At 45.5% G+C, this 27,578-nt stretch overlaps 1 protein-coding gene across 4 annotated transcripts; it reads right to left on the bottom strand.

Annotated features, from left to right (window-relative positions):
- Positions 1–4,433: 4,433 nt before the first annotated feature.
- PLEKHF2 (pleckstrin homology and FYVE domain containing 2) lies at positions 4,434–20,107 on the bottom strand. Of its 4 annotated transcripts, XM_082753020.1 has the most exons (4): positions 14,972–15,153; positions 14,067–14,257; positions 11,201–11,381; positions 4,434–6,749 (listed from the first exon to the last, which is right to left on the bottom strand). In XM_082753020.1, the coding sequence occupies exon 4, from the start codon at positions 6,733–6,735 to the stop codon at positions 5,986–5,988; it is 750 nt and encodes a 249-aa protein (XP_082609146.1). In that variant the 5' UTR covers positions 6,736–6,749; positions 11,201–11,381; positions 14,067–14,257; positions 14,972–15,153; the 3' UTR covers positions 4,434–5,985. The 4 variants fall into 4 exon arrangements, with proteins under 4 accessions (XP_082609146.1, XP_082609145.1, XP_082609147.1 ...); XM_082753019.1 differs by lacking the exons at positions 11,201–11,381; positions 14,067–14,257; positions 14,972–15,153 and adding an exon at positions 19,985–20,107; XM_082753021.1 differs by lacking the exons at positions 11,201–11,381; positions 14,972–15,153 and having other exon boundaries at positions 14,067–14,281.
- Between the last annotated feature and the right edge of the window lie 7,471 nt (positions 20,108–27,578).

Raw genomic sequence — 27,578 nt, 5'->3', positions numbered from 1 at the left:
TGCTTTACCACGTAGTTCCCAAATTCACCCAAACCATAAGCACAGTTCCCTTCCCATTCCTGTCTATGGGATCCCACAGCTGGAAGGACTGGAAGGTGCCTGTCTTAACTACATTAAAAAAAAAAAAAAAAAAAAGTCTCTGGTATTTGTAACCACTAAGGATCCCCCTGCACCTGAGCAGGACCATTCGTTTTATGTGCTGACCAGCTGCAGCAGTAACTGCTGGTCATGGAACCACCTAGGTTGGAAGAAACCTTCGAGATCATCATGTCCAAGCACCAGCCTGCCCTACCAACCCCATCACTAAACCACATCCCTCAGTGCCACGTCCACACTTCCTTCCCAAGTCGCTCCTGTCCCTGAAAACGAAGGGTGACAGCAACACCACACTCGTGCTGCTCAAGACGTGGTATCTCAACCCATCCAAGTCCTGACCCCACCAGCTTCCACCACCCAACCTGTGGGGACTGCTTTGTTAGGCACAAGCAAGCCTCATTTGAATCGCATCAGATATTTCATGAAACAAGTAAAATGTTTTGGTTTAGGTTCGGTTTGCTCTTGTCAGATTTACCACATCCAGCTTCCACGGTGGTAGATGATAAACTCAGCATTTCACACGCTATGTGCATCCAGAAGCAAGTTCCCTGGTAGGGGGCAACTCTTCTCTGCTTCCAGAGGACTTGCACAAGAACTCATACACCACTAAAAGCTGAAAATGAACTACATTCACAATGTACTCTTTGAGGCTTCCCTCCGTGCACGCAGGCCTGTTTCAATTCTGCTGAACCACAGACCTTGGTTTTGTGTAAAAGCCAGGTGTTGGTTCTGCTAACCTTTAAGATCCCTCTGCCCAAAATACCACAGGATATATAACAAAGGTCATGTCAGATGCAAACGATGAGTACCACTAGTACAGACTTTAAAAAAAAAAAACATGTTTTTTATTAGCAACTTTAGCTCTGGAAGAAGAGCCTGAGAGAAGACCACAGCCCCTCTACAGCCCATTCTTGCTGGAGCTGGTTGCCTTTCCTTTTACAGTAAACCCCACAGCACTTTGCATGCTCACGACGGACCAAAAGACCAGGTCTGTCCTTCCAGACAGCGTTAATTTCCTCGTGCCTTCATTTCCTCAGCGCAGCAATTAGCTCTGCTGTCATCCCCGCTCCTGGCACGCCCACAGCCCCGAGCTCCCGCAGGCATCCTACCAGCAGGACGGCATTCACATCGCCCTGTCAGACAGGAGAGGCAGGCTCAGCCCTCCCTTACTCCTTATCTTCCTGATAAGGACGAAGCCGGCCAGGTGGATTAGGCAGTGGCTCTGTTTCGCATTCAGACCCGCAGAAGGAGGTGCCCCGGCTCGTGGGGGAGCTGCCACTGAAGATGGCACAGGACTATAGCACACGTGCACCAAAGGAGCCACCCATCCCTCCAAAAACCAGCAGGTCCCCGTCCTACACAGCCCTCTAGGAGATCGCTGGTAACTCACAGGCCCGTTACAGCCCCACAGGTCACAAGTGCTCGGCAGCAGCAGCGACGTGCGTGGCACGCAGCTGGCAACACCCCGATTCTAGGGATTACATCTGCATGCAGACAACAGCCTTTGAAGAGAAAAATCTAAATAGTTAAGTCTAGCCAGAAGCTAAATTACAAGGCAGGCATTCACACCTGTAACGAAGCTGACCACATCTATCAACTATTCATCAGCAGAAAAAGACTACCTAGGAAAGGTCAGCGGACGCTCTTGCCTGTTTGACGAGGCTTAAGCCCTGGAGTTTGTATCTCAAAACATGCCTGAATGCAGGCTGGGGGCATCACCTGGTGTAAAAGACTCTCCAAAAGCTTATTTGAGATTTGTTCTTGCCATTTAGACCCTGCACAACTGAGAATGACCTCAGCATTGATGAGGCCACACCTGGAGGACTGTGTCCAGTACAAGAGAGACCTGGGCCTACTGGAGAGAGTGCAGCAAAGGGCCGTGAAGATGCTGGAGGGCCTGGAGCAGCTCTCCTAGAAGGAAAGGGGCTGGGACTGCTCAGCCTGGAGAAGAGGAGGCCCAGGGGATCCCATCACTGTCTGTACATCCCTGAGGGGAGGGAGCAGGGAGGACGGAGCCAGGCTGTGTGCAGTGGTGCCCAGTGCCAGGACAGGAGGCCCTGGGCACAACCTGGCCACCAGGAGGCTCCCCCTGAGCACCAGGAGCCCTTCTGTGCTGTGCGGGTGACGGAGCCCTGGCACAGGCTGCCCAGAGGCTGTGGGGTCTCCTCCTTGGAGCCCTTCAGCAGCCGCCTGGATGTGGTGCTGGGCACCCTGCTCTGGGTGTCCCTGCTTGGGCACGGGTGGCACTGGCTGGCTCCAGAGGGCCCTGCCAGCCTCAGCATCCCTGGGATTGTGAAAGTGAAAAAATCTGAAGGCTACTTTCACCACGTACTTGGTTTTGCTGCCATTATCTAGCAACTTGAAATTAATTTGAGACACTTGCTTAAAACACTTACCTAACTGCAAGTTTTGGAAGTTTTTGGATGTAGAAAAACACAAACAAGTGGCTCTCATTTCATCAAACATTAGGCAATCCTAATCCAAGATAATTCCTATCATTTTCTACAATTTTCTACTGGGAAGAAGAAAAAAAAAAAGGAAGAAAAAAAATCAGTGCTCAGGCAGTGGAAGATCCCTGCTCTTCTGCAGCTCTGCCTGCTCACAGAGCTGGGCAGCCTCCTGTCAGTTCATGGCAATTACGGGAAACTCTGAAATCACAAAATCACAGATCCATAATCTGCTGCCCTTTAAACATTAGCCAGTAGCGACGATAACCACCGCCTCGTTTGCATCCAGAGATTAACTAAAGCCTGTCCCCCAAGGGAAAGTCCCACAAAAGCAGAACGTTTCTGCTTATCTAACAAGCAGATTATGAAAATGACAAGACATTAAAAGCCCTGCTGCAAGCTCAGCTTTCATTAAATCCACTTCCCCATTTTATGAACTTGATTTTGACCTCGGTAACAGCACCTGACCCTTGCAGACTGCTCACGAGCTAAAGGAAGTTCACCTGCATCAAACGTGGAAGAGAAACAGCTTAATTTATCTCCAGATAACAACTTCTAAATCTATAACTACACTTAAAGTGCATCTTAGATCTCACCCTGCATGCATATTCACCCCCATCTTGCTAATAATCCCTCCTGAAAATGAATGCACCTGCTGGTTTTTATCTTGACCCGTGTTTTTACAAACTGCCCTACTTTTTTTCACCCTCGAAGGCCCACGGTTAAAGAAAATTAAACACATAGGCTTGAAGCTACACCATATATTTGTAAATAAAATAATTTGACAGAACAAGATTACAAAGTACGAAGTGAGCCCTTTCATGAGTTGGTAAGTACAAGAGAAGTTAACGTTACGTCTGTTGTAAAACTTGTAAAGTCTCAAGCAAATACCACCGAGGGATATGAGTTTTACCATAGAACACGGCTTTTTTAATACTTTCTCAAAAAGCTTGGCCCACACACATCAAATGAGAAATCCCCCCATACACACAGACGCAGACATCGGTTTGGTTACAGCTTCAGGGATCAGTGCAGTACAGTGCAAGTTCCATTCACAGATAAAAATCAAGATATTCGAAACAGGTACACGAATACTCTGCAAAATACAGAACGTGATCCAACTCCTGTCCCCCAAAAAGTGCTGGGATGAGCACGACGTAGAGAAACACCGGGAAAAATACACCCAAAAAAAAAAAAAAAAGAGATGGAACCTTTAACAAGTTAGTATTTGACAGTGTGAGAAAGGAAAACAACTGAATCGGGAAGAACATTTTTGTTAGTCACTCAATGTATGTACAAGGGAAGTTCACGTCTCGATTCCGTACAGAAACTGAAGCTGACAAGTCTCCACTCCTGAAACTTCAACGCTTTGAGCAAGAGAGGTACAGCAAATAGCTCTATTGATTGAAAGCATCATCTCAGAATAGCCCATCGTCCCATTCTGCAGGGCAGCATCCCCCTGTCTCTCAAGGAATGAGCGGATGGAATTACCTATCTCAGCTAGGCTCCGAGTATCTACAGTTGCATATTGCTTATCTGGTAATACACAATCTTCCTGGTCCCCAGTCTCTTATCAGAAAGCATTTCCACCCCCACCCCCTTTTTTTAAATGTTTATTTCAAAGCAGATCAAATCCTCTTCAGTGCTTTTTTTTTTTTTTTTTTTTTTTTTAAAAATTATTTTCAGAAATTGCCCAAGCTAAAAATATTACCGTGACTTTCACCTGAAGCACTGTATTGCAGGCTATTAGCGCAGAGTGCCTCCCTGAAGATGCTGAGTGCATCTTCAGCTCCTAGAAATCTGACTGCTACAGCTCTGAAGTGCTCAGCTACTTTATTTCTTTCAAATGACTGACGTTTACAGCGTACAGAATGGGAGACTAGTGCAATATGCAGCATCGATTGTTTATTCAATAAATATTTATCCCAATTTTCGCCATCCGAGGCAAACAGTGCAGAAATTGTCACTTAAAGATATACCAAAGTTTAACATTTTTTTTTTTGTATAAAGTCAGTTGCTACTATATTCATACAGCTATTTCAAAGAGATTTTTTTTCCCCTTCAAAATTGATGCTACCATTATAAAAATATAAAAACATAGCATTTGGGGGGCTTAGCACATCTTTGCAAGTCTAACTTTTACATTTACATAAGAACATAACATTTCAGTATTCAAGAACTTGCTAAGAGTAAAAACGAGCACTATGGTAGAGACATTTTCTGCACTTTTATAGTTCTTAAATATATCTTTCTTGGTCCTGGGTACACACTTAGAATGAAAGAACTTGCATCTCACATTTATCCTGAGGTCAGCTGTGTAAAAAGGACAGCCAATTTTATGCAGATATTTGCAGGCTTGTTTGTTCAAAATTTGAGGTTATTTTTAAGCGAGCCAATAAAATTTGTGAAGAAAAAAAAAAAAAAAAGTGAAAGAACTCTCACCCACGTTTTAAGAAACTAGTTAGTGTTGCGTTTGGGAAGTATCTCCAAAAATATATCAGCTATCACAGCAAAATGCTAAATCACCCCGCTAAAATCTCTGTGTGCATTTGCCAAAGTTTAAACTGCTCTGAAAAGAAAACGTAGATATATCCCTGTGAAAAGTCACCCTCAGCTTCTCATCTCCAGATCCCAACCGCAATGGGGTGGAGAGAACCCCACCGAAGGGCAGGGGCATCTGCAGCATCTTCGGGTCTGCCTGGACGGGTGAGGACGTGTGCTCCGGGTCTCCGTCACCCGCTGTGGGTACGCAGCTGTGACCTGTTGACAGCTCCACTTGGAACACAGCAGTTATTCCCAATAGCACCAAGGATCTCTCAGATACCAGCATCAGGTGAACACAGACAACACGGAACAGGTTTCTAGTCTTCCTGAATCAGCAAAAAGTGTTACAAGGCACTGCTCGGTATAGGAAGTCATAAATAAGAGCAAAACGAGACAATTTCCAAGCGTGGTGACATTCGGGGTTGTACTCACGTCACATTTCAACTCGCCATATACCACGGTTAGAAGAACCGGACGGTCTACGGGATTAACCAAAAGATCACTGTTCTGTGCATGCTTTGCTTACCATTTTCCTCCCCATACCCAAAACACGTAACAACATATCAATAGGAAACATTAGGAAGTACAGGTTGTTAAATTAAGAAAGTATTTTTGAACTTTCCAATCTTCCATTGAGTCTAACCTAGACATAACTCAAGTATGAGAGGCTGGAAAATGATCTGATTGCAAGTCTATCCCTGCAGAGGAGTGAAAAACCTATTGTCTAGAGAGTTCATAGATTGAGGCACATCGCAGCTGAAGATATTCAGGCATATTTTATGGCTAGAACAGGATTTTTCTGGGAAACCTAACTACAGGCTTCCCCAAAAGCAGCTCCGTATGGTCTGAAACACAAAATTGCAACATGTGGAAAAAAAAATACACAAACTTTTGGTCCTTAATCGCTACTGTCTTCATCATCGTCATCATCCGACGCATCGTTTAAAGAAGACTTAGGCGACTGGCTGTAGGAGTCTGACCTAGCCGACTGACAAGCAGTCATCTCCCCCGTCGAGAGAAGGTCGTAGCAGAAGTCGCAGATCCGCACGGGCTTGGAAGACTGGCTGGGGAGGAGAAACCTCTTCTCGGAGCAAGGCCCGCAGACGACGAAGCCGCACTTGCGGCAGTGGTGGCGACGGTTGACGGGCGTGAATTTTGCTTTCTGGCAGCGCATGCAGACGGTGGCCTCCGAGTCCGGCACCCAGACAGCGGCGTGTTCGTTACTAGGAGTCTTCCCGCTCTTGGAAAGCAGGTCAGAAACGCACTTGTTGATGTGGTTCATCCACTCGGACTTCTCCGTCGCGGTGGCGGCGTAAACCGCGAAGGACTTGGTGGGCGTCTTGATGAGCCACCCATTGCGTAGGTCTCCTTCGTCCTGGATGGAATCGATGGTGACGTTTTCCAGCGGGATTATGTGCTGCTTGTTGTACTTCTTCTTCTGGATGACGATGTTGCCGTAAACAAGAATGTCATTGAAGAGGAAGAACTGCCTGGCTTTGGGCTTCTTCCTGCACAGCTTCGTTAGGACTCCCTCTCCGATCAGGACGCGACCCGGGATGGTCAGAGGCTGGCCGGCTGCTCCAAAGCAGTTTTCCACGATGCTTATCCTTCTCGTGTTTGCCTCGCTGTTTGCCAAGCGATCCACCATCTTTCACGAGTATCCTAAAAAAGGAAAAAAAAAGGAAAAAAGCTGGTTGTTAGAACAACGCTGATCCAACAGCAGCCTTCCACGAGGAAGGCGCCAGCCCCGCGTTTCTTAAAATATCAAACCGAACCCGCTGGCTCGCAGGTGCCAACTCGGGCTAGATTTAAACAAGTATTAACTCCTAAGAATTTTTAGCAACTGATTAGTCCTTTTTAGAAGCAAAAATGTTCCATCCAGCTGACAGCTATCTTTATCGCACAGACAGCACCTACAGCAGCTCTCGGGAGCTTCTGGAAACGAGGAGGAGGCTTCCCCTCCAGCCAGGTTGCTGCGAGCTGGTTCAGTGCTCATTTCTTGCCTTGAACCACGTCTACATCCATCCCAATTACGCGACGCACACTGGCTGAGCACCATGCAAGAGCAGTCATGCAGCTCTCAGCTGCTCCTGAGAAACAGCAAGTGACCTGTGCTGGCTGAAAGTTTAAGGCAGGGAGGCTTTATATGTCAGGAAGTGCTGATAAGATAAGCTGCAGAATAATATGTTCCGATTATGGATTAAAACCACCCCCTCGTCCTGCCCCTAGCAGCGCACAAGATCTCCTCGTGTAAGGGTTAAGGCACCCAAAGGAGAACCGAAAACAAGGAGCTGCTGGAGTGATTCATACCTCCAGTCCTCCACATTCACCTCCCTTTTCTTTCAGATTTACACTGCCTGCCTTCTCCACAGGACCAGCCTTTAGAGGAAACGAGGCCTGGATGCTGCTCAGACCAGCACAACACTCATCGCCTCCATCTTCTTCCCACAAATTAAAGCTCCCTGACAGAACAGCGATTAAAACTCTCCTCCGTGCTGAAATTCATTTGTGGAGAAATCTCTCATCAGGCCTCATCTCCATACGTGTGCCGCCCTTGCTCAGATCACACAACCCCATAGTTAAACGAGATTAAAAATTAACTTCTAAATTACTGCTTTGAGAGTTAAATCAGCTCTCTGAAACACAATGTAAATGAACGCACTGAAATGGTGTCACACGGGGACTTACTCAGCTCTAGCTGAGCTGACCATTTTCAAGCTCTGCACATGACATCACCTTGTACCAAAGCCTGGCACCGAAACCAGGAAAATCTATTCGAGATGTTACCCAGCACGTCTGCTGAACCTTTTCTTACCTGCCTCGCAGCTTTAGTTACGGTATTTCACTATGGCACTAACCAGTTTTATGCCCCGAGAGAGGAATTACAAAGCCACCTAACATGAAATTTATTGTGATCTGCAGGAAGTTGGGGAAAATCACAAACAGGCTGATAAGAAAAAGGGTTGAAGAGATGTAAGACATACAGGCAGTTACACTTTTTCCAGCAGGTATGAGCCAAACCTAAAAGACAGAAAATAAAAGGAGAAGAAACATGGGTGATCTCCACTGCCCTTCCCATTAGATCAGTTAAGCTTAGTGCTAGGAAAATATTTTTTCAAGCCATCTTTGCTGCAAATCACACATTTGTTTTTGGTCTTCAACCAGAATAACCACCTCTACCTTCTTTATTAAGGGTTGTGAGCGCTGAAATGCTGGCTGCTCATCTCTGAGGAAGAGATGGGGAGTCCGCGGGGAAGGAAGAAAACCAAACCAAAGCAACCCCAGGTGATTTCAATCTCCTTCCCCTGACACGTTTTTCCTGTTCCTCTTTCCAAAGCTTTGTCCATCGCTAAACAAATCCCTACATCTTTTTGCAGCACTAAGTTTAATGAGAGAGGCAGCTCGACCTTCCTTCTGTGGCGATGCTCCACGGAGTGCAGGGAGACCTGGGAGGTGCTCAGCCAGGGCCTGGCTTCAACTGGTGAGTAAACAGAAGTATTCCAGTCGATATTAGTAGAATTATACCCCCCCAAACCCCAAAATGGACACAAATGGACCCCTCAAAAGGGGAAATCTGTCAGCAGGGTGCTGAGGGCACGGACCGGAGGAATACACAGCGCTGCTACCACGAATGGGCGTGCAGCACCAAGCTGCACTTCCAGATCATTTACCCACAGATTACAACGAGCTAAGTGCTCTCACTAGGCCATGGGGGAGGAAAAAAAAATCTGAAAGGCAAACCCAGCCACAGCCATACCGCTGAGTTTCACTGCTGGTGTGAAATTACAGCGACGCGCGGCGCTCGCTGCCAGTAAAGAGCGAACTCGGCTCAAGGTCACCGCGCCAGTTTTCAAAATACGAGTCCCTGGGAGGAGAACGGAGGGGAGAGAAGAGGCTAAAGGTTTTAATTAAATGTTCCCTGGGACGACCTAGGGGAAAACAGCTCTACCCGGAGTGTTTGATAATCACCGTGGCTCCAAACCAAGGCACATGACTCCCGGCCTGTGCTGCAGGCCCTGCGCTTGGCTGGCTATTGAAGCAACCACTTACCAGGCTTTCTGGGAGAATTTTGGGCAAGTTAAGGACTATTATGACAAAAATATTAATAAATAGATCCTCGCATCTCTTCTAGATCAAAGCTTTTTTCTGTAACGTTCAACTAATTCTCGCCCAGCAGCCCCAGCTAAGGTAACGAAGGCCACGGGCTGCTGGCGGGTCGCTCCACCTTCTTCCAAGGCACGAGCTGTAGTTTTCCACACTGCAGGACTTTTTAAAATAAGCACTCTGGCATTTTGCTCATAATTTTAAGCCTTAAGTAAAACGCCGTGGAACTTTTGACCCCGAGATGCCGCGGTTCAAAAGCTATGGGAAGTTATTCCTTACCAGCCTCTTGAAATTACAGCTCCTTCTCTTCAAGTGTGCTCAGATAAAACTGTAGGAGATAAGAGATCGTACCCCGGAGCCGGGTGGCAACACCCTTTCCTCTGCCATCTAAGCCACTTTCTGTGCTTTCTTCTGAAGTTTCCACTCTTTCCTTCTGGGAGAAGCAGCTACTGGGTTGCTGCCCTCGAGATCTGATCGACCGCTGCAGCCCTCAAGCGATGGCACACTGCTGGAAGCAAGCCCCAAATCCTCCCCAGAGCGAATGAGGAATTAAAAAAAGAACCACAGGCTTCAACGTGGCAGGCTGGAGAAACCCACTTGAGGGGAGAGCAGAAGTGTTTCACACACAGCACCCACAAACTGAGGCCGCGCAGTCAGAAACCTCAAACCTGGTCGTTCAGGCTTTTACCAAGTTTGGCTCATTTCACGGTTTTTGCATACAAACTCCCCCAAAACCCCAAGCCCTCATGCAAGGACTCGGTTTGTCTTTAAGGATGGTCAGCCCATCACACCAGATTCCTTTCTGCAGAATAAACGCCAGAATAAACAGATCCCCAGCTCTGAAAAGTTAGCTACCTAAAATACGCAACTTAAAGGCGCTGAATTATTTCAGGACACCAAGTATCTTCTACTTTTTCTTTCTTACTTTTACTTTTTCCTCCCAAGAAGCTTCCGTAGAAATAACAGCTCTGTATCGAGATCTTATCTCCCTCTTTTACTCCGGTTTTACATTCACATCACACCAGCGAGAACAATCGTTGCACAAGTGATCAGAGGTGGGTGTTCCTCAAACCTACCAAGAGCCAACGAGTTACCCCCTCGCCTAACAGCACGCACACTCAGGATGTCAGCGATTTCAATAAATACACAACGCCCCTGACAACTACAGAGCATCGTCACTGTACACTGAGCAAGTCGCTCTGCACATAAATATTTCTTTTTGCCACCGTATCCCGGTGATCAAACCGAGTTTTCCAAACTCAGCGCTTCTGCAGATGTTATTTAAAGCAGGAGAATGTTTATTCTGCGTGCTGAAAAATAAAGCAGAAGCAGCCCTACCTGATGGAGCTCCACAAGCCAGCCCTGCCAGAACAACACTGTCATCTCGGCAGCTGTCAGATCGCCACAAAGCAGAAGCAGAGATAACACCCCGGCAGTGATTGGAGGGGAGAAACTAGGTGAAAAAAAAAGACGTTCTGCCTTACTGATGTGGGTTGCAGGCAGCTCAGCACAAAGCCATTTCCTCACCCCAGCTCATCGTGACCAGCACCACCTGCGAGACAGGCACCGAAGGTGCATAGGAGAGCCCAAATTCCTCATTTTTTTCAGCAAAGCAGAGCTCCCCTGCTTTCTGGCCTGGGCAAGAACAAGTCCCATCTAGCAGGCAGCCCCTGCTAACAAGCATTAATTAATAAGCAACTCATTTTTAACATTATTTTCCTTCACCGTTCCTTGAAGGGAGGAAAATGCTACCAGCCTCGCCGTAATTGCCAGGTCAACCATCATTATCTTTACAATTAGCAATTAAGCTGTTAGCAATTAGATTTAACACACTGCAGTAACGCAGACCAGGCGGTGTAGATTTTTTTCAGTCGTGGTATCAGGATGCAGGCAGCTCGTTCATTCATTACCACCTAGGTACATTCACAGTCCAGGCAACAGCTTTGAAGGAGGGAGGAAAAAGAAGTGTATTTAAGCTGCTGGAAAGGGTACAAGAGCTCAAGACTAACCACACAAAGGTCTGTCTTGTCCTGAAGCTGCAGCGGATTCTGGATGCTTCCAAGCCTGTTTCAGTAATGCAAGTCCCATAAATTTCACTAGCCACGGTATCTGGTCACACAGCTTGAATGGGTGAAACGAGACCAGAGCAAGCGGGGCCATGATGTAGGTGCTGCTGCAGCGAAGCAAATGCTGGGAATCAAAAAAGAGAAGATTCAGGAACAGAGGAATCACAGAATAAAGAAAGAAAAGGTAGAAATAGATCTAAATGAAGGCACCGAACACCTTGCCACCTGATAAACATTAAACTTCTGATAGTTATCCAGCTGTCACACAAAGTGCTGGTGCTCACATCTGTGTTTGTGCACATGGACAGTGCCAGCAGCTGTGTTCCCCCTGCACATTCAGGTGTAAGCCACTTTCCTCCTTGCCTAAGGAGGACGTGCGTGCTTTAGAATGAGAGTTTTTGCTTAGGGCCACTTAACAAAAGGGTTACTCTCTCCTTTGCCTTAAAAGAGGGAAAGGCTTCATCATGTCTGACTCCACAACTCATAGGTTGGAAGAGAACAGAGATTTCAAATTGGACTCCATCCTGTTTCAGTACAGTTAGTCATACAAGCTAAACATACATGAAAGGTACAGAAAGGTTCAATAAAGCTTTCACAAACCAGAAACAAGCAAAGTGTAAGCCTAGGAAAGACAGGGAGTTATCTGCAAACCAGATACCTCATCTGCACGAGATGACTGATTTGTAAGGAGATGCCTCTCTTGGAGCAAAGATCACCCTTTCCTCAAGAGCAGTTCATCAGGCACAATCAGTCCCTTGGCATGCATTAATGCTGCCCATGCCTTTCAGTAACAGGCTTCAAATAATCTTTATAGACTATGTTTGCATGTCATACAAACATGAGCCTTCAGCTCTTCTCTTGCACCTTATCCATGCAAGGGAGACGCTCTAATTTGACCTACAGCTGAATAAACATGAACACAAACAATTAAGTTACCTAAAACCCTCATACAAACCTATGATTTAAAGCTCTGCCACGGTAATTCTGTGTCTTTGTGGACCAGCTTTTGGCTACGAAGGCCCATCAGGACTATAACACAGTACTCTAATCTCCAGTAACATTACTTGTAGTGTTCATAAGAACAGCACTTGACTTTCTGCACTACCGCCAAGAAAAACACAACATAAATTTTTGATGTGCAACCTGATTTGTAAGGAAATCTAACAATTTGTAATGCTTTGAAAACAGATCGGTTGGAAAAAAATGCTGAACTAAACACAGGCACAGCAGATATTCCACTTTTCTGATATAGCTCAGAGGAGAAATCAGCATAAATCCTACTGTGGCCTCACCGGTTCCACCTCCTACACAGTCTCCTTCAACACATACAAAAAGGGATGATGCCATCACTCGTCCCAAATGCTTCACTGTGTCATCTCGGTTGGCAAAACGCAGCTTTCTGTGCACTTCACTCTAATAGCTGTAATCAGAACCCAGGTGCTTGTGCACGAACCAGCGCTGCCTGTCAACAGCCATAAAGGTCGTAATAAAGAGCTGGATTCATGCTATAGAAATACTAGGAGGAGAGACTTAATAAAATAAAGAAATGAAGTTTAAATATGCAGAATAAAACAAGGAGGAAAATGAAAGTTTAAGTATCCATTAGGGCATTCATGAATTCTTTAGTATTTCATTCTGCATCGTACAGTTACTTAAATGCAGCTCTAATGACTTTATTTTAATTAAATATTTCAACTACTCTCCGTTTGATTTTTATAAAAACAGTAAAAAGGACCAATTTTACAATATGTAAAGCCAAGTGAATTTAGAAGACGTTTCACCCCCCAAAAAATGTTAGGTTGAGAGGAGAAAGAAGCACAACAAACACTTCCCAAAGGTCTTTACCACTGCTTAACGCTGACAAGTAGCAACCTTGTTCCTGCACCAGGCTGTCCTGGATGCTATTTAAAACATAGACAACTGCAGCTTAAAACTCAATCCCACCTTCTAACAAGCAATCCCCTTCACAAAAGCATTCCTGGAACTGTTGCGTTTTGCAAACTGCCTTGCCCTCAATACTGCCAGCAGCTGGTGAGGACACAGATAACCTGCTGGTATCAAAGATGGGAGCATCAAGGACAAACAGCTCTATCAAGATACTGCAAAGAAGTAAAAAGGAGCAAGAGATTCAAGAGCCTATTTCATGGTAGAGATGTCAGCAGGAAACGAGGCCCCTCTGAAGTTTTTCTGAGCCCCCTCTGAGGTTCTTTGGTGTAATCTGGATCCAGGATCGCTGCTGACTGATCTGGTCTATGACCGCAGCGCTTAGAAAGGTCCCTGTAGCAGGACTGGATTGACAGAATAAAATACAAACCTTTCCTTGGGGTAGTGTATGCTGTTCCCTCCTTGCACCATTTTTTCCACCCTTAGTGATCACCAGTATGAAATAAAATCAAAATAAAATAAAATAAAGCTAAAACACCACATGCTACACCGTTTGTGGATGCTCTGCCTTGCCCCTGTTTTAGCACCCCCTGAATTAACTCCCAGGTGAGCAGTTTGTCGTGCCCACAGACATCCTGAAAGCAAATCCATTTGCCTGGTTGGATGTCACCCTAAGCCTACAGTCACCATAATAACCCAGGCAGATCTGTTCTGCTGGGTTTGGTTTTAAATAAACATGACAAGCACCTTACCCTTAACATTTACAATAGCCATTACCCCACTGAGCTGAGAGAGGCCAAGGAAATTTTGATGATGGAGGCTGTTCCGAGGTAGATCTTTACAAAATATGCGACCTCACGTTCCCCAACCCACTGCCAAGCTCGTTTGGATACGGGGAGTTATTTTTAGCAGAAGATCTTCCTACCTGTCCTGCCAAACATGAGCACAGCGGGAGCAGAGCGATGCTCTCTCACTGTCCAAGCTGCTCTGCTGAAAGTTCGCTCGCACGCTGCCAGAACTGCTGCACGCAGGCAAAAGCAAGCATCGATTTTAATGCTCCGGGACTGGATTCTGCACATGAGCTTCCAATATGGGGTGGTGTTTAACTTCAATAAACTTCAACAGAAAAATAATAAAATTAAAAAAAAAAAAAAAAAAACCAACACTGATTTAGCTTCCTGGTAAAGAGACGTGCCAAATGAATCATAATGCAAAATGACCACAGGGGAGGCAAAGGGAAAAATATGAAAAAGGAAGAGGGCTTTAACCCATTAAAAACACAGATTGCTGAGTCCCAAAGCTGTTCCCACGGCTCTCTCCCTGCTGTAAGTCACAACAACTCGCTCGACACAACTCCCAAGCCCATTTATCAGCGTGTTTTGGTCCCAGGAAAAATCAAAAATAAAAATCAGAGTGGCTCAGCACTGCTCCTCTGCAGAGCCAAACAGGGTTACCACGGGATTCCTTGCCTGGGAAAGCAGGGGCAGGTGCTGAGCTGGGTGCTGGCTTGTGGGAGCTAAAAGCCAGGCAATCACGGCAAAGGGGGAGAAGGGACCTTGCTGACAAAGCCTACGAGCAAATTTCTCGTGAGAGATCCAGCTTTTTCATGAGATCGGCTGCTTATTACCACTCGGGCTGCTTTTTACAACAACCCGTGGTAGCTGATAGCGTTTTTATCTCCCGGCATACCAAGAAGCTGCTGCTGGAAAGCAGCAGGCGTTTCTCCATCCCCACCCAGCAGCCTGGGATTCGAGCAGGAACAGGAGCAGCTCCCTAAGCTCCATCCCTCTCCCTTTTTCCCAGCCCTGACTCAGGATCCCCTCCCCTTACCCTTCTGCTGACGAGCTGAGCGCTCCCCAAGCATCCACGCAGTTTTGCAGGGCTCTGCTCCCCAACCCGCTGCTGCTGAAGTCAGAAAACTCTCAGCACCTTTCAAGCTGTGAAAGGAAGAGGTTTCCACCTGCACCTGCATGAGCCAGGTACATACACACAGCTGTTTTTTCATGACATCCGAGCTCTTCCCCAAACCCTCCACGACTCTGAGCAGCTAGCAGCAACCTCAAAGTTTCCTCAAAAAAAAATAAAAAAGCTGCAGGATAAAGAGGTTTCTTTACCAGTTCAGTAATTCCCAGCATTTTCACAGAAGTAAACAGGACACAAGCCAGGCAATAACCCTCATCACTTGAGAAATCAGGGAACCTTCACTTTAGGAGACAACCCAAATCCCATATTATGTTGCAGGGATGGTTTTAGGTGGCTGGGTGACTGACCACTACCTAGCACAGTCAGACGCAGCACATTTTCAATATCATAGTAGGCAAACAAACACGTTGAGTTTCTTCAAATTCTGAAATCTTCAGGTTTAATTACAGCTTACTTTAGGACGCCTGATGACACCGGGGTGCTGGAATTGAGCATCCGTCACCGCTGCCCTCCAGCAGTATTTAAAATGCATAAGCCACACTCATGCTCAGGGGACATTTAGCCCTTTTTTACATCTGACAGCCATCAACAAAAGCCAGAAAAAAATGCTTCGATTCAGCCAAAACCTGTGCGTGAGAGGGGCAGTTCGTTCACCTCCTTGCTACTAACCTTGGTCAGAATTTTGGGGGGAAAAAAAAAACAAAACAAAACAAAAAAAAAAAAAAAAAAAAAAAGAAAAGAAAAAAACCAACACACTCACTGCCAAGCACAGCTCTCCAAAGAGAAGTACGCTGAAAAGTTGTCTCAGAAGTTTCCTGTTATCAGCTGTTGACAGCAAAGTCTGGTGAAATTTTATGGAGGGGGGAAAAAAAAAAAAAAAAAAAAGGAGGGGGTGGGGGAAAAAGGGTGGGAGTCAGTTCCTGAAAAGTTCCTGAAAGAGGCCTGCAATCACAAAGGGTTACAGCACACGGCCTTCTTGGGAAGTGCACTCGCTGCCCTTTCTCCTTTTTCCAGCTTGTCAAACGTGCTTGATGCATGTTCAAGCTCCACAGCCAGCCCTCGGAGCATCAGCACGAGGCCGCGATCCTGGGGTCTGCTCAGGCCTGGGCTCTCAGCCCCTCACTGCTGCATCAGAGGCGACAGGATCTGGCAGAAACTGAGATCTGCACAAACGCTGGCGCTGAAGTTAACAGCTCACAGTTCTCAGAAAGATGCTATCTGACGACTCGAAGAGCAGCGCGTGCGGCACCCTCGTTAACATTAAATTTTCATTAGCAAGTTGAGCATACACTTCAGAAATGCAAATGCCACGGCCGCCGCCGTAAGTTTTCATTTTGCAGAAGGCCTGCCAAGCACTGGGAGCAAAAAGGTTACCTCTGGATGGCGTGCTCGGGGTAAAAGAGGCAGCTAGCACAGGGCAAAGTGGCAACGCGAAAGGCAGAGATAGGCATCGCCATCTAGCAGCCCCCCCGATCTGTTCCAATCTGTAAAACTTGTCAGGAGATCGCATCGCAACGCGGCAGCTTGCTGCTCGCATGTCATCCTCTTACGGCCAGGAACAGCACCAGGAGGGGGAGTTGAGGGACAACGATCATGTAGTTGAAATCCTGAAGCTTCAGCTTTTTCCTTCTTTTACATTTACAAAAGTGCCTAAATCCCGCTATGTTACGTACACAGTATATAAAACATCACATAAAACATCACAGTACATAAAACATCAAAATGAAAGGGGAAAAAGACTCTTTAAAATATTTTTTTTTAATCCTTAAATTGTTCCTCATGACAACAAATTTGGCAACAGAATAAGTTTCGCTGCACCCATAGCAGCAGCGCTCTTACCTATTTATGCAACCTTAAGAAAACAAATGAAACTTAACAGGGCATTTTTGACTACGTAGGATTAAAACATCACGCTGAAAAATACTCTTCTGCTCAGTAACACTTACACACAATAATATTTCCTTTCCTAAAAGGAGAATCTTCATCCAACAGCTCTCACACAAGCAGACCCATTCATTTCAACAGCACTGATCACACAGCCAAAAATTTGCAGGACTACTTGCTAACACAGCTGTCATCACAGCTTAGAGTTTATGACAACGCTACAATAATCTTTAGCATGACAAGCATGTTCTACCACACCTATACACAGAGTATTTTTTTTTTTCTTCCCCTCTCAACTGTAAAAACAAGTGCTCCACTAATCACAAAAACAAGAAGTTGTTCTACAACAGCAAACTCTGTGTTTGCTGCACAGGGAGAAAGTTTTAAAAACACGGCTCTACTCCAAGAAGTGTGTTTTTGCACCTTGTTTCTTCTCTTTCAGAACAATCCCCAGATTATCATGTTTCATCACGTCACTGAATTAATCCACGAGAGCAGTAAAACGTGCATATATACAATCATCTATCATTAAAGAAGCACATAAATTCAATGGAGTGGTGAGCTTGAATATTAACAGAGCTTGGAACAAGTCACAACTGTACCTTTAGCACTTAAAGCAGTACAGAGCAAGGTTTAATTTCTTAATACAGAAACCAAGAACAAGCCAACTAACTCCCTTACCTAAAAACATCTGAGAACCTTACCCATAGTTAGCTCCAGGGTTCCCCTATTTGACATCACCCACTGATAAATGGCCTTTACAAATAAAAAATTTGCACCTTCCTTGACCAATACTTCTCAAGTTTTAGCTTACATTCTTCCAGAAAACGCTATCTGCAAGTATAAAAACCTCAGCTTCACCTCATCTACGTGCCATATTTCAACCCTGAGCTTTCACTTTGTGGTCCAGCTCTCTTTGGTGAGGACAAGTCACCAAAAATGGTATGAGAAAACAACATCTGTACCCTGTCTGCTGTATCTCACCTCACTTCAACCTGCAGTATCCTCACCTTCACTACTCTGACTGCAGAGAGAAGAAACTTTCCTGCATCCCCTAACCACGGTGGTGGAACCTAAAAGTCACAGTGACATCTGAGTATAACAATTCAATTTCTTGCATCAAATATTACAAGCATTCACCTAAATATTTTAATTATGTATATGAATTACATTCATTTGTTTTTAACAATATCATTTTAGAGATTCTAATTTTTGTAAACTCGTGCTTCAGGACGTTAAGGGCAAATCCTATTAGCCCAGGGACAGAAGTTTCAGGGACTGTAGTTTCAGATTATAATTTAAGGAAGACAGAAAGCGGTTCTTGCTAAATAATTTCATCGCTGCATGTCATGAAAACTTGCGTCTAGGTGAAAAGACACTGCCCTGCTTCCTTCTGGATGACACGACAGAGAAACAGATCCAGCTTCCTCAGCTCCAAGTTTCTACTCACTGCCTTTCATTTAGCATTTCAGGGACTTCCTCTCTGTGGTTTCCTACACAGGACTCAACTCACAACCACTCCAAGAGCCGCATGGCCTAGCTGCGTTCAGAAGCAAGAATTTGGGGCTTGTGCTTACAAATGCTTCACTTCTGCTGCATTTTGGACACCCCTGGATGCCGTTTTGAACAGAAGCAGCACTGCCCTAAAACACCCGGGAAAGCGTTGCTTTTAAATGCCACGTCAATCAGCTCAGTTTGTTAATTACAGAGGGATTTCTCACCGGATTAGTCAACAGCATTCAGATGATAGTTTAAATGTAAAAACACTGCTTGCTGTGCTGAAGAGCTGCCTCCTTTCCTCATGGTTTGAGTGCACGCACAACAAACCTACAACCCTCAGAACCGATCCCATTGTCACCCTTTAAACACTTCCCTTCCTTCAGCCAGCCAGCCCTGAACAAACCCGTGCAATTCATAGAACCGAAACCTGCGCTCTTACTTCTCCTTACCTCAGGCGGCAAAGAGGAATTGGCGGTCTGGGCTCTGAAACCCCTTCCAGATCTGAGGGCCTGCTTTCAGGCTCGCTCCACCTGCAGCACCAACCCTTAGGGTGTTGGGCACCCAAGCCCTCGGGCACAGCCTGCCCCGTACCCCCAGCACCGCCTCAGCTCCATCCCAAGGCAGGCAGGGGATGCTGGTGGCTGCTGAAGGCAGCTCCGGCTGCCGAGAGCTACGGGACCAACACCTAACGTCAAGACTTGAGCCACGAGCTATTTTCCTCCGTGGGGACAAACTAGGTGCCAGGATGCACCGCACAGCAGGCTAATTCCTTGTTTTCTCACCCCATTTAATAGTTTAGCCGTTTATAAGCACCAGTGCCCTGACACACAGCGTTTCAAGGGAGGCGAGAGGGAAACCAGGCGGCAGCTTCACACTGCTCGCTCCGCTCCGAGAGGTCAGATGCACCGCCCGCAGTCCCACAGCTTTTATTTTTTGGGGTGGTGGGGGGGACACACAGCCTCCAACACTTTTGGGCAAAGGGGATTTAGGGTTTTAGGGCCAGGCCGTGGGGCAGCTGCCGCCACCCCGCGTCCCCGTGCGGGCAGCGCGTCAGGAGCCGAGGAGTTCCAGGCACTTATATAACACCTCGAAGCTGGCTGTTGCTTGTTGTTATTTTTTTATTATTTAATTCCCCCTTTCGGAGGCGAACTGCTTTCAGACAGCCCCGCGGCGCAGCGGGACAAACGAGCGCCCACCGCTCCCCGCAACTTCCCCGCAGCTCCTTCTTCACCCCCTCCTCCACTCCCTCAATCCCTCCTTTATTCCTTCTCTCCTTTATTCCTTCTCTCCTTTATTCTCTCCTTTATTCTCTCCCTCCCTTCCCTCCGCCCCAAGCCCCTCGCTGCCGGGGCAGCTCCCCCGCCGCCCGCCCGGCTCCCAACATGGCCGCGGAGCAGCGGCCGGCGCTCGGGCAGGGCACGGCTCCGCCACCGAACTTTCCCCTCCCTCTCTCCCCGCCCGCTCCCGGCGGCCGAGCCCCGAGCTGGACAAGCGGCCGAGCCCCTCGCCGTCCCCACGCTGGCCTCCAAAGCTCACCCGGCTCCGCTCCGGCTGCAGCCGCCGCCCGGCCCCGCCGCGCTGTCCCCGCACCGCCGCGCTCATGCAGCCGCCGGGGCCGGGCTCCGGGACACCGCCCGCGCGGGGCGGTGCCGCCGCCATCTTGGGAGGAGCCAGGCGGGCGGGAAGGGCTGAGGCGAGCGCCCGCGGGTGGAGGGGGATCCTCGGGATACGAAAACATCGCTTTTGTTTTTTTCTTTTTTCTCTTCAAAAACACGTTTTCCTGCCCAGCACGCCAGCCAGGGGCAGGTGGCCGAGGCTCCGGGCGTGATTTCCCAGCAGTGGGCGCTGAGGGTGGTCACGTTTTGTCACACAAACATTTGGCAGCGCACGGAAGGGAGGCAGCAGCTTGTTTTTAGTTTGAAGAGCTGCCAGTCGGCTCGGAAAAACCGCCCCGGCTTGCTAAGCACAAATTGTACCAGAAACACTACCGAAGGCATAAATACATAGGGGAGGCGACAGCACGGCACAGTCCTTTTGGCGTTAACTTTACGCTGGGTGGAAGAAAGGATCGGAGCCCCCCGCGATACCACAGGAGTCTGCAAAACGTGCGCTGTGTAAAGGAAGTTTCCCTCGTGTGAAATACAGCAGGGTTCCACGTTACAGCTAATTATTGGGCAATAAGGCAGCTGGCTTTTCTGGGAAAATAAATAAATAAATAAATAAAGTTGGACATGCCCAAAACCTTCTGCATGGGTGTGTGACGAGCAGCGTGGGCCACTGCCACGCATCCGCGCCAAACGTGTTGTTCAGCTCCGCTGTTCAGTGAGTGAATTTCCTCCAGAACAAAAACAAGCAGGGGAACCAAAACAAAATCCCGTCTGGAAGTTAACAAATCCGATCCCTTTCAGTGATTTCTGGAATTTCAAAACATTCCCTGATGAAGAGCCAACAATCTGTAACACAGAGAGAGAGCCTGTTGAAGGACAGTAAGTCTCCAGACAAAAAAACTATGAAAAGCCATCAGGGTCCTATGCAGAAAACAAATAATGGCCACAAAACCACGTGTGCATGAAAACCACTTCTATTAACACTTTTTTTTTTTTTTTTTTTCTTAAGCCATATTGTAACTTTTTAAGCTCTGGTGTGGACTATGCAGTCCACCAGCAATAGTTTTCTTTCCTACAGGCTTTTTGTAAAACATGGGAGTTTTCTTTTTCACTCCTATCATTTCTTCACTCCTTTTTGGAATCTGTTCATTTAGTCAAAAGATAGAAGGGAAAATAATAATAATGTTTTAAAGCTCTATGATGCCCCAAACAGGCCTCTTATTGAAAATTAACAGCAGTCATACTAAGCCCTGTTTGACATCTGCTTAGCTTTGTGCCCTGTCCCAAACAGCGCCTACTAGTGGAGGCTTAGGAAAAACAAATGAAAATAGAGCAATTACCTTGAACTGAGCTTCATGTAATAGAGGTTGCAATTAATATGTTCCTTAATAGACACCGAGTGATAATGAATCCTTAAATTTATCTAGTTCCTTTTCTTTCAGCTTCATAAAGTCACATGCAAAGGTATTTATTCTTTAAACAATCATTAGTTGATGATTGAATTATTCGATTCAAAATAGAATATATTTAATGATATAAAATTAGCAATATAAAATGTATAGATGATCTATAAACATATGCTAACAAAATTTCACTCCCTTTTGTAGGAGCTGGCACACCCACTGCTTGTATTCTGAAAATAATCACTGCTTGCTAACCTTTGATCAGTTACTTCCTGGCAAACCCACCACAGCCAACTCATTGACCAGCCAGAGCCAAGGATGAACTGTGGAAACATGCTGTTAATCATTTCTGAACACCTTGATCCTCTGAGTAGGATTCAGGTCAGCAGGTGGTTTAACTGCGGGCGGGTCAAGGTGGGATTAGAATTGTACTCTTGCCATAAGAAAAAAAAAAAATCATTAATGGCTCATAGCAAACTGACCACAGCTGCAATGGAAATAGCTGAGTGGTAAATAAGGATTCACACATCATTTTAATGGAGCTGTATTTGACATACATAAAATTGAAAGAATATGGCTATTATTTTGCATGTAATGTTAATGAGAAGAGGCATTCAAAAGAAAATCAGTTTGATATCCTCAGATACAACTGGTTTTAAGCATTTCATTTTTAAAATATCTGAATGTATGCATTTCTTTTTTTTTTTTTTTTTTTTTTTGCTGTGAAAGAGCACATTTGTCTCTTTCATATATTATAAGCAACGACCAGTAAAATTACATCAGTAATTGTGCATCTTTTAAAAATAACTTCATCAAGTTTACATTAACAACGTGGATTTCTGTACATTAGATGTCTACAATTTTTTTTTCAAAAGCTGTGAAAGTTGCTTTAGAATTACATAAACCACTGCTGCTTACTGGAGACCTTGCACCGCTATGTTAAAGAGCCAGTATCTGTACACGTACAATAGAAACTAAACTTGGGGATTCAAATTCAAGACCTCAGGTCAATTTGTAACTTCTCTCAGTTAAAATTGCTTAAATGTGTTCCGTAAATTTAGCCAGCCCCCAGCTGTGAACTGGAATTCAGGTGGATATCTGCAATTTTTGGCCTCAGTTTTCCGTTGAGCTATTTCCATTTACATCTTTTGCAAGCATTTTACACCTTAACCTACCCTAAAAGCCACAAAGCACAAACAGATCAGTTATTTCTGAACAGAGCTCAAGATACACTCCAATGTAATGCTTTTTCTTTCTGCCCCTCTGCTGCACTCACCACACAGACGAGGCACAGCAATAACCATTTAACACCGTATCTTAACAAATAACAGAGCCAGAAAGGCTCAAGCCAAGCTCATTTTCTGATGCATCGTCTCTCCTGACACTGTTTCTGCCTGTTGCTCACCATCTGTGTATTCAAAATCTCTTCGGAACTTGAGGGCAATTTCTGATCAGTCAAGGGAAAAGCAACAAAACCCATTGTTTGTTTTCGTGTGGTGAGAATTCGTAACCAAGAGGGCACACTCACACACCAAAGGTGTGAAAGAATTTGGAAGGGTAGCAGCCGTAACAACTGATGCCTTCCCCTAATGTTTAGAAATTAACATAAACACAGAACTTTCCATTTATTTGGTGTTTGTCCCATCTCTTCAAATATTCACGTTATTTTTTCTGCCAGCTTTCATTAAGTAACCTGTAACGCTGAATTCCAAGCTTGCACTGTTGAAATCAGAAGACTGTCACCACCTCTTTTAAGAAATTAATCTGTTAAGACAGATTTTTTAAGGAGAAAGCTTCAGCAAGCCCAAAGTTTTGTCTTTTCTGGCTTTCCAAGTACCATGAAGGCACAGCATTTTTGCAGTTCAAGTGTATCTTAGTAAAGGTTTAGACTATATGATTTGTAACCATACAAATCATGTCAATTTGTCAGGAATCTGGCTCTACGAAGTGCTCTGCAAAACACCGAAGGAATCCAGTCCCGTGTGTTCATTCCTGAGTAAACCATACGCTGAAATTTGGAATTCCATCCTCAAGGTGTCCTGCTCGGAGCCGTGGGTTAAGAGGCTGAACTCTGGATTGAGCGACTCTGCCTGGACAGAAGCAAGCAATAACTCGGTGAGGAAAGCGTGGATAGCTCATAGGGTGCTTTTACATCTCCTGACGTTAGGAGACAACAAACAGATGTTACGCTGTATTTGAATCTTTGTTGCTTTTGTGTTGTTTTTTTAAGCAGTGATAACAGCGTCTGGTTGTGGGCTGGCAAGGAAGGATTTTCAGACCTCCATCCCTGCAGCAGCGCTTCGCAGCAAAGCTTTCCAGCGGACTGAGGCCCGGATCCCGATCTCAAACGCACATAAACACCCAATTCCCAGTCTCGGGAGAGGAGCTGGCTGAGGTCTCCATTCCTGGGACACCCATGAAGGACCACAGCTGTACGCTGTGCTCTTAGGTGCTCAGCTTGCCAAGGGTCTCCAGAGGATGCTGCATACGCAGAGCCTGCACGATGTGGTCATGAGATGAAGCTCGCTGGGACAGCTCTGAGCCTACCCAGACACAGCTCCAGGCACCACGACGACTTTAAAGGTAAGGGGCTGCAGAGATCAGGGGCAGCTGCTGAGCAGCAGCTCCTTGCATCGTGGTTTTAGATTAAGCTGATTCTTTGCAGGCAAGCAGATCTCACACAGCTTCTGCAGCTACTGCTCAGACCTCTAATTTCTGAAAACTGCATCCATCATCCCTTACACATTGCCACCTTTGGCTCAGCTCCCCTAGGGAGGGTTTGGCTTTGGGTTCTTTTAAAGCTAGAGTGAAAATATCTGGGGGCAGTTGACTGAATCTGGGAATCTCACGGATTTGCACAGAGGGAAAACAGCCACCAACCTTTGCTGGGCTGTTTTGGGGAGGAGAGAGACCAGGCTGCTAAAGCAGGATGCCACATGCAAGCACTTTGAAGGCGCGTGGTCCTTCTGACACTGAAGAAGGCTGACAGTGATAGCTTAACTATTTCTCCTTCCCCCTCATTTAATTTTATGCTTATTTAAGCATGGCAATCTAAATAGGCATGGATGCTCTAAACCCCAGTGTTTCGCTCTGCCTGCAGTATCTAAAGAAGGTGTGAAATTACAAAATCTAAGCTTTCACGCTTCAGCCTTAACTGATTACACGCAGTCATAAGTCAAGAAACAGCATCTAGATACACTCTGGCAAAACTAAACACGCTCTCTGATCTTTTAAGAGTTTGGAGGGGCTTGTTTTGTTTTTTTAAACTATAAACTGAGAGAAGTCTAAACAATCTCCCCAGCCCAGCCCCAGCATTTTGGCTTTGATTCTCCAGAGCACGGTGATTCTGATGTAGGAAACCAGAGGAGATGCTTTTGCATACAAAATTTCCCCTCCCTGCTAAAGTTCCTGTCCTGCTGGCACAGATTAGAGACCAAAGTAGGAGCAGGAAGAAAACATGACGTCTCCTTATAGATATTGCATCATTGATAGCGTTACTTAAAACATCCTTTACATTCCTTTAAAATAATCCCAGAGAATAGCTGTAAATCCAAAATGGACAACAAAAACTGAGTGCTTCCTAAACTATAGAAATAACAATAACAATAAAAATAAATAAATTAGCAAAAGGAGACCTTATAACTTCTTACAGCAACTTGTCAGTGAATATGAAGAGTAAGTGGGCACACTGATTCCTTAGGTGCTTAAAGAAAAAAAAGCAAAAGCTATTTTTTTAATAGCCGATAAATTTTTAAGGCTGATAAATTACAACACAGATTATTTAATACAAGGACAAATCACTTAGAGCTCAACTAAAGATGCCCCATCTCATCATACCACAGCTTGAAATATGAGTGCAGATTGTGTGCATTACAAACAACAACAACAAAAAAAAGGATTTCTGTTTTAAAGCAAATTCCAGCCGTTTGCAGCGACTGAAAGTGAGGTTTTTGTTGTTGTTTATTTTTAAACAACAGGCTGCACTACATGGGTAGCTGCCCCCAGCCCTTCCAGCAGGTTATACACAAGTAGCTACCGCTTACAAGCTGCCATCCACTGCCAACTTGCAAAAAAAAAGCATCTCAGCCAGTTATTACTGCATGATTAAAGGTTCAGAAGTCCCCTCACAAGCATGAAGAAAAGGAGCATCCTCCATTAAAAACTCTCAGCTTTATTTTTTTTTTTTTAAATCTGTGAAATAGAAATGGACATCTATGCTGCATTTCAGACTTCAGGCAGGTTTGGAGAAGCCCATCTGAGAGCAGGGAATCGAAAATATCCAGAGCAGATTAACCTGCTGCATATCTAGCTTACTCCTACCAGAGCAGGTTTCTAAAGTTCGCTTCAGATGAGAACATAAATCAGTGAATGATTATCCATGAATGGCTGCCTGTCTATAAAGGTAAATACCAATTAATTTATAGCCTGAACGTAATGGTTTGATTGTAAATTTTGTCCTGTTCTATGTACCTGTGGATGTTATTTTTTATTTTTTTTAAATATTTTTTTAATAATATTTTTTTAATATTTTTAAAAACACCATTCAGTGCTTAACCGAAAGGAAGCAAGACCATAAAGATCAAATAGATACACAAAACACATGGCCACGGAGGAGCGTACCTGCTAGATCGCTGTTTTACAAGGGCTGGTTAACTAGCCGTGATGCAATTAGGCATGGAAATTATTTTCAGAAGTGTAATTAGCAGCTAGCAACACATTTGCTAGTTTTTTTGATAGGTGCGACTGGCAGGTTAGCACCACTGTGAGGAAGTTGTCAGATCCAACAACAGGATGATTTTTTTGTAGTATGGGGAATTGTACATTGCCAGAATTGGTGAAATGAGTTTCTTACATGGCACCGACTGCAATGAAGAAATAAGTGGGGAGAGTGCAAGCAGCCACCCTACAAGCACCTTGTCTGCAGGTATTTAATGCCCCCGTTCCCAACGCTGCCCCTAAGGGCAGGATCAGGCCCTGCGATCCAGGAAAGAACAGTTTCTGGAAGGACACAGAGCAGACACAGATCGCTTATTCAGGCAGCCTCCCAGCATCTGCACTTCAACGCGCTGCTTTGCTTTCTAAGATCACCGAAAACTCTCTCGTGACCGAAGTCATAACTTGAATTTCCTTACTCCGTATCCTGTTTACTAAATTCACTGGTAAATTCCTCTCGCCGTGCTAACCGTTTGCTGCCATCACATGGTTTCTTCTCCACCCTAGAACAAATCAGCCCTTCCACTGATCCCTTTGTACGCACATCGCTGAGATTTGTTCCACTCCAACACCAAAAGCGGAGCACTGGCCTCGCGGCCTGGAAGCGAGATATCAGCAAAACAACCCGATGCAGTTGTTATGCTGCGTGGCTTCCCCTCTTTCCCTCCTCCTCCATCCCTAAGTTTCTCTAAGTTCCTGCCAAAAGTTAGCTTTACAGGAGGGTGATTCTTTCTCAAAGGGAAAACAGGGCTGCTGCTATTGTCCTGGCTCAGCAAGCGAGGAACAAAACGAGGAGCAACTACAGAAAGAGACATTTGTAAGGCTTTCTCCAGAACAGAAACAGAGTGAACGTGCAGCTGGCCTCATAGTAGCAGCAGAGCCTAAGCCCTGGCTCTTCAATTGGCAGGAAGAGCTGTGGTGCCTACAGAGGAAGAAAATATTTTCTTTTAGCCAGACCCCTCTGCCAAATTCAAGAACACCAATGATACGATAAAGCAGCCACCTTCAAGAGTGGATACAGACTGAATCCACTGTATCTTACTTTTAAAAACCATCCAGCCTACTCCTGATCCAGTCCACATAGATTTTTCTAGGTTCATATCACCCTTGAGTCTTTACTATTATAGATGTAATGAAGCAAGATCCAGAGCTGAGCACATTCAAAGGGAAAGAACCCGCTGAAAGAAGGATTTAATGTTGGGTTCCTAAAACTTCCACCACGCTAACAGATTTTGGGATTAAAAAAAAAAAAAAAGCCACAAATTTTGTTGTCAGAGATTTGTTACGGAGCACCGTACACTCAAATACAGGAGGCCGTTATAAAACCAAGCATCTTGGCAGATTAACTCTGATGAAAAAAAATCTCTGGGAAAAAATAAAAAAGCTTATTTAATAGAATGAGGATGA

This window comes from Aythya marila, assembly GCF_965140915.1.
Source record: "Aythya marila genome assembly, chromosome: 2".
Taxonomy (NCBI): Eukaryota; Metazoa; Chordata; class Aves; order Anseriformes; family Anatidae; genus Aythya; species Aythya marila.
The sequence above is the reverse complement of the archived record's forward strand: the minus strand, read 5'-3'. Positions and strand labels throughout refer to the sequence as shown.

Bases quoted from the DNA above. Each gene is read 5' to 3' on its own strand.
- PLEKHF2 (XM_082753019.1), bottom strand. From the start codon at position 6,735: ATGGTGGATCGCTTGGCAAACAGCGAGGCAAACACGAGAAGGATAAGC.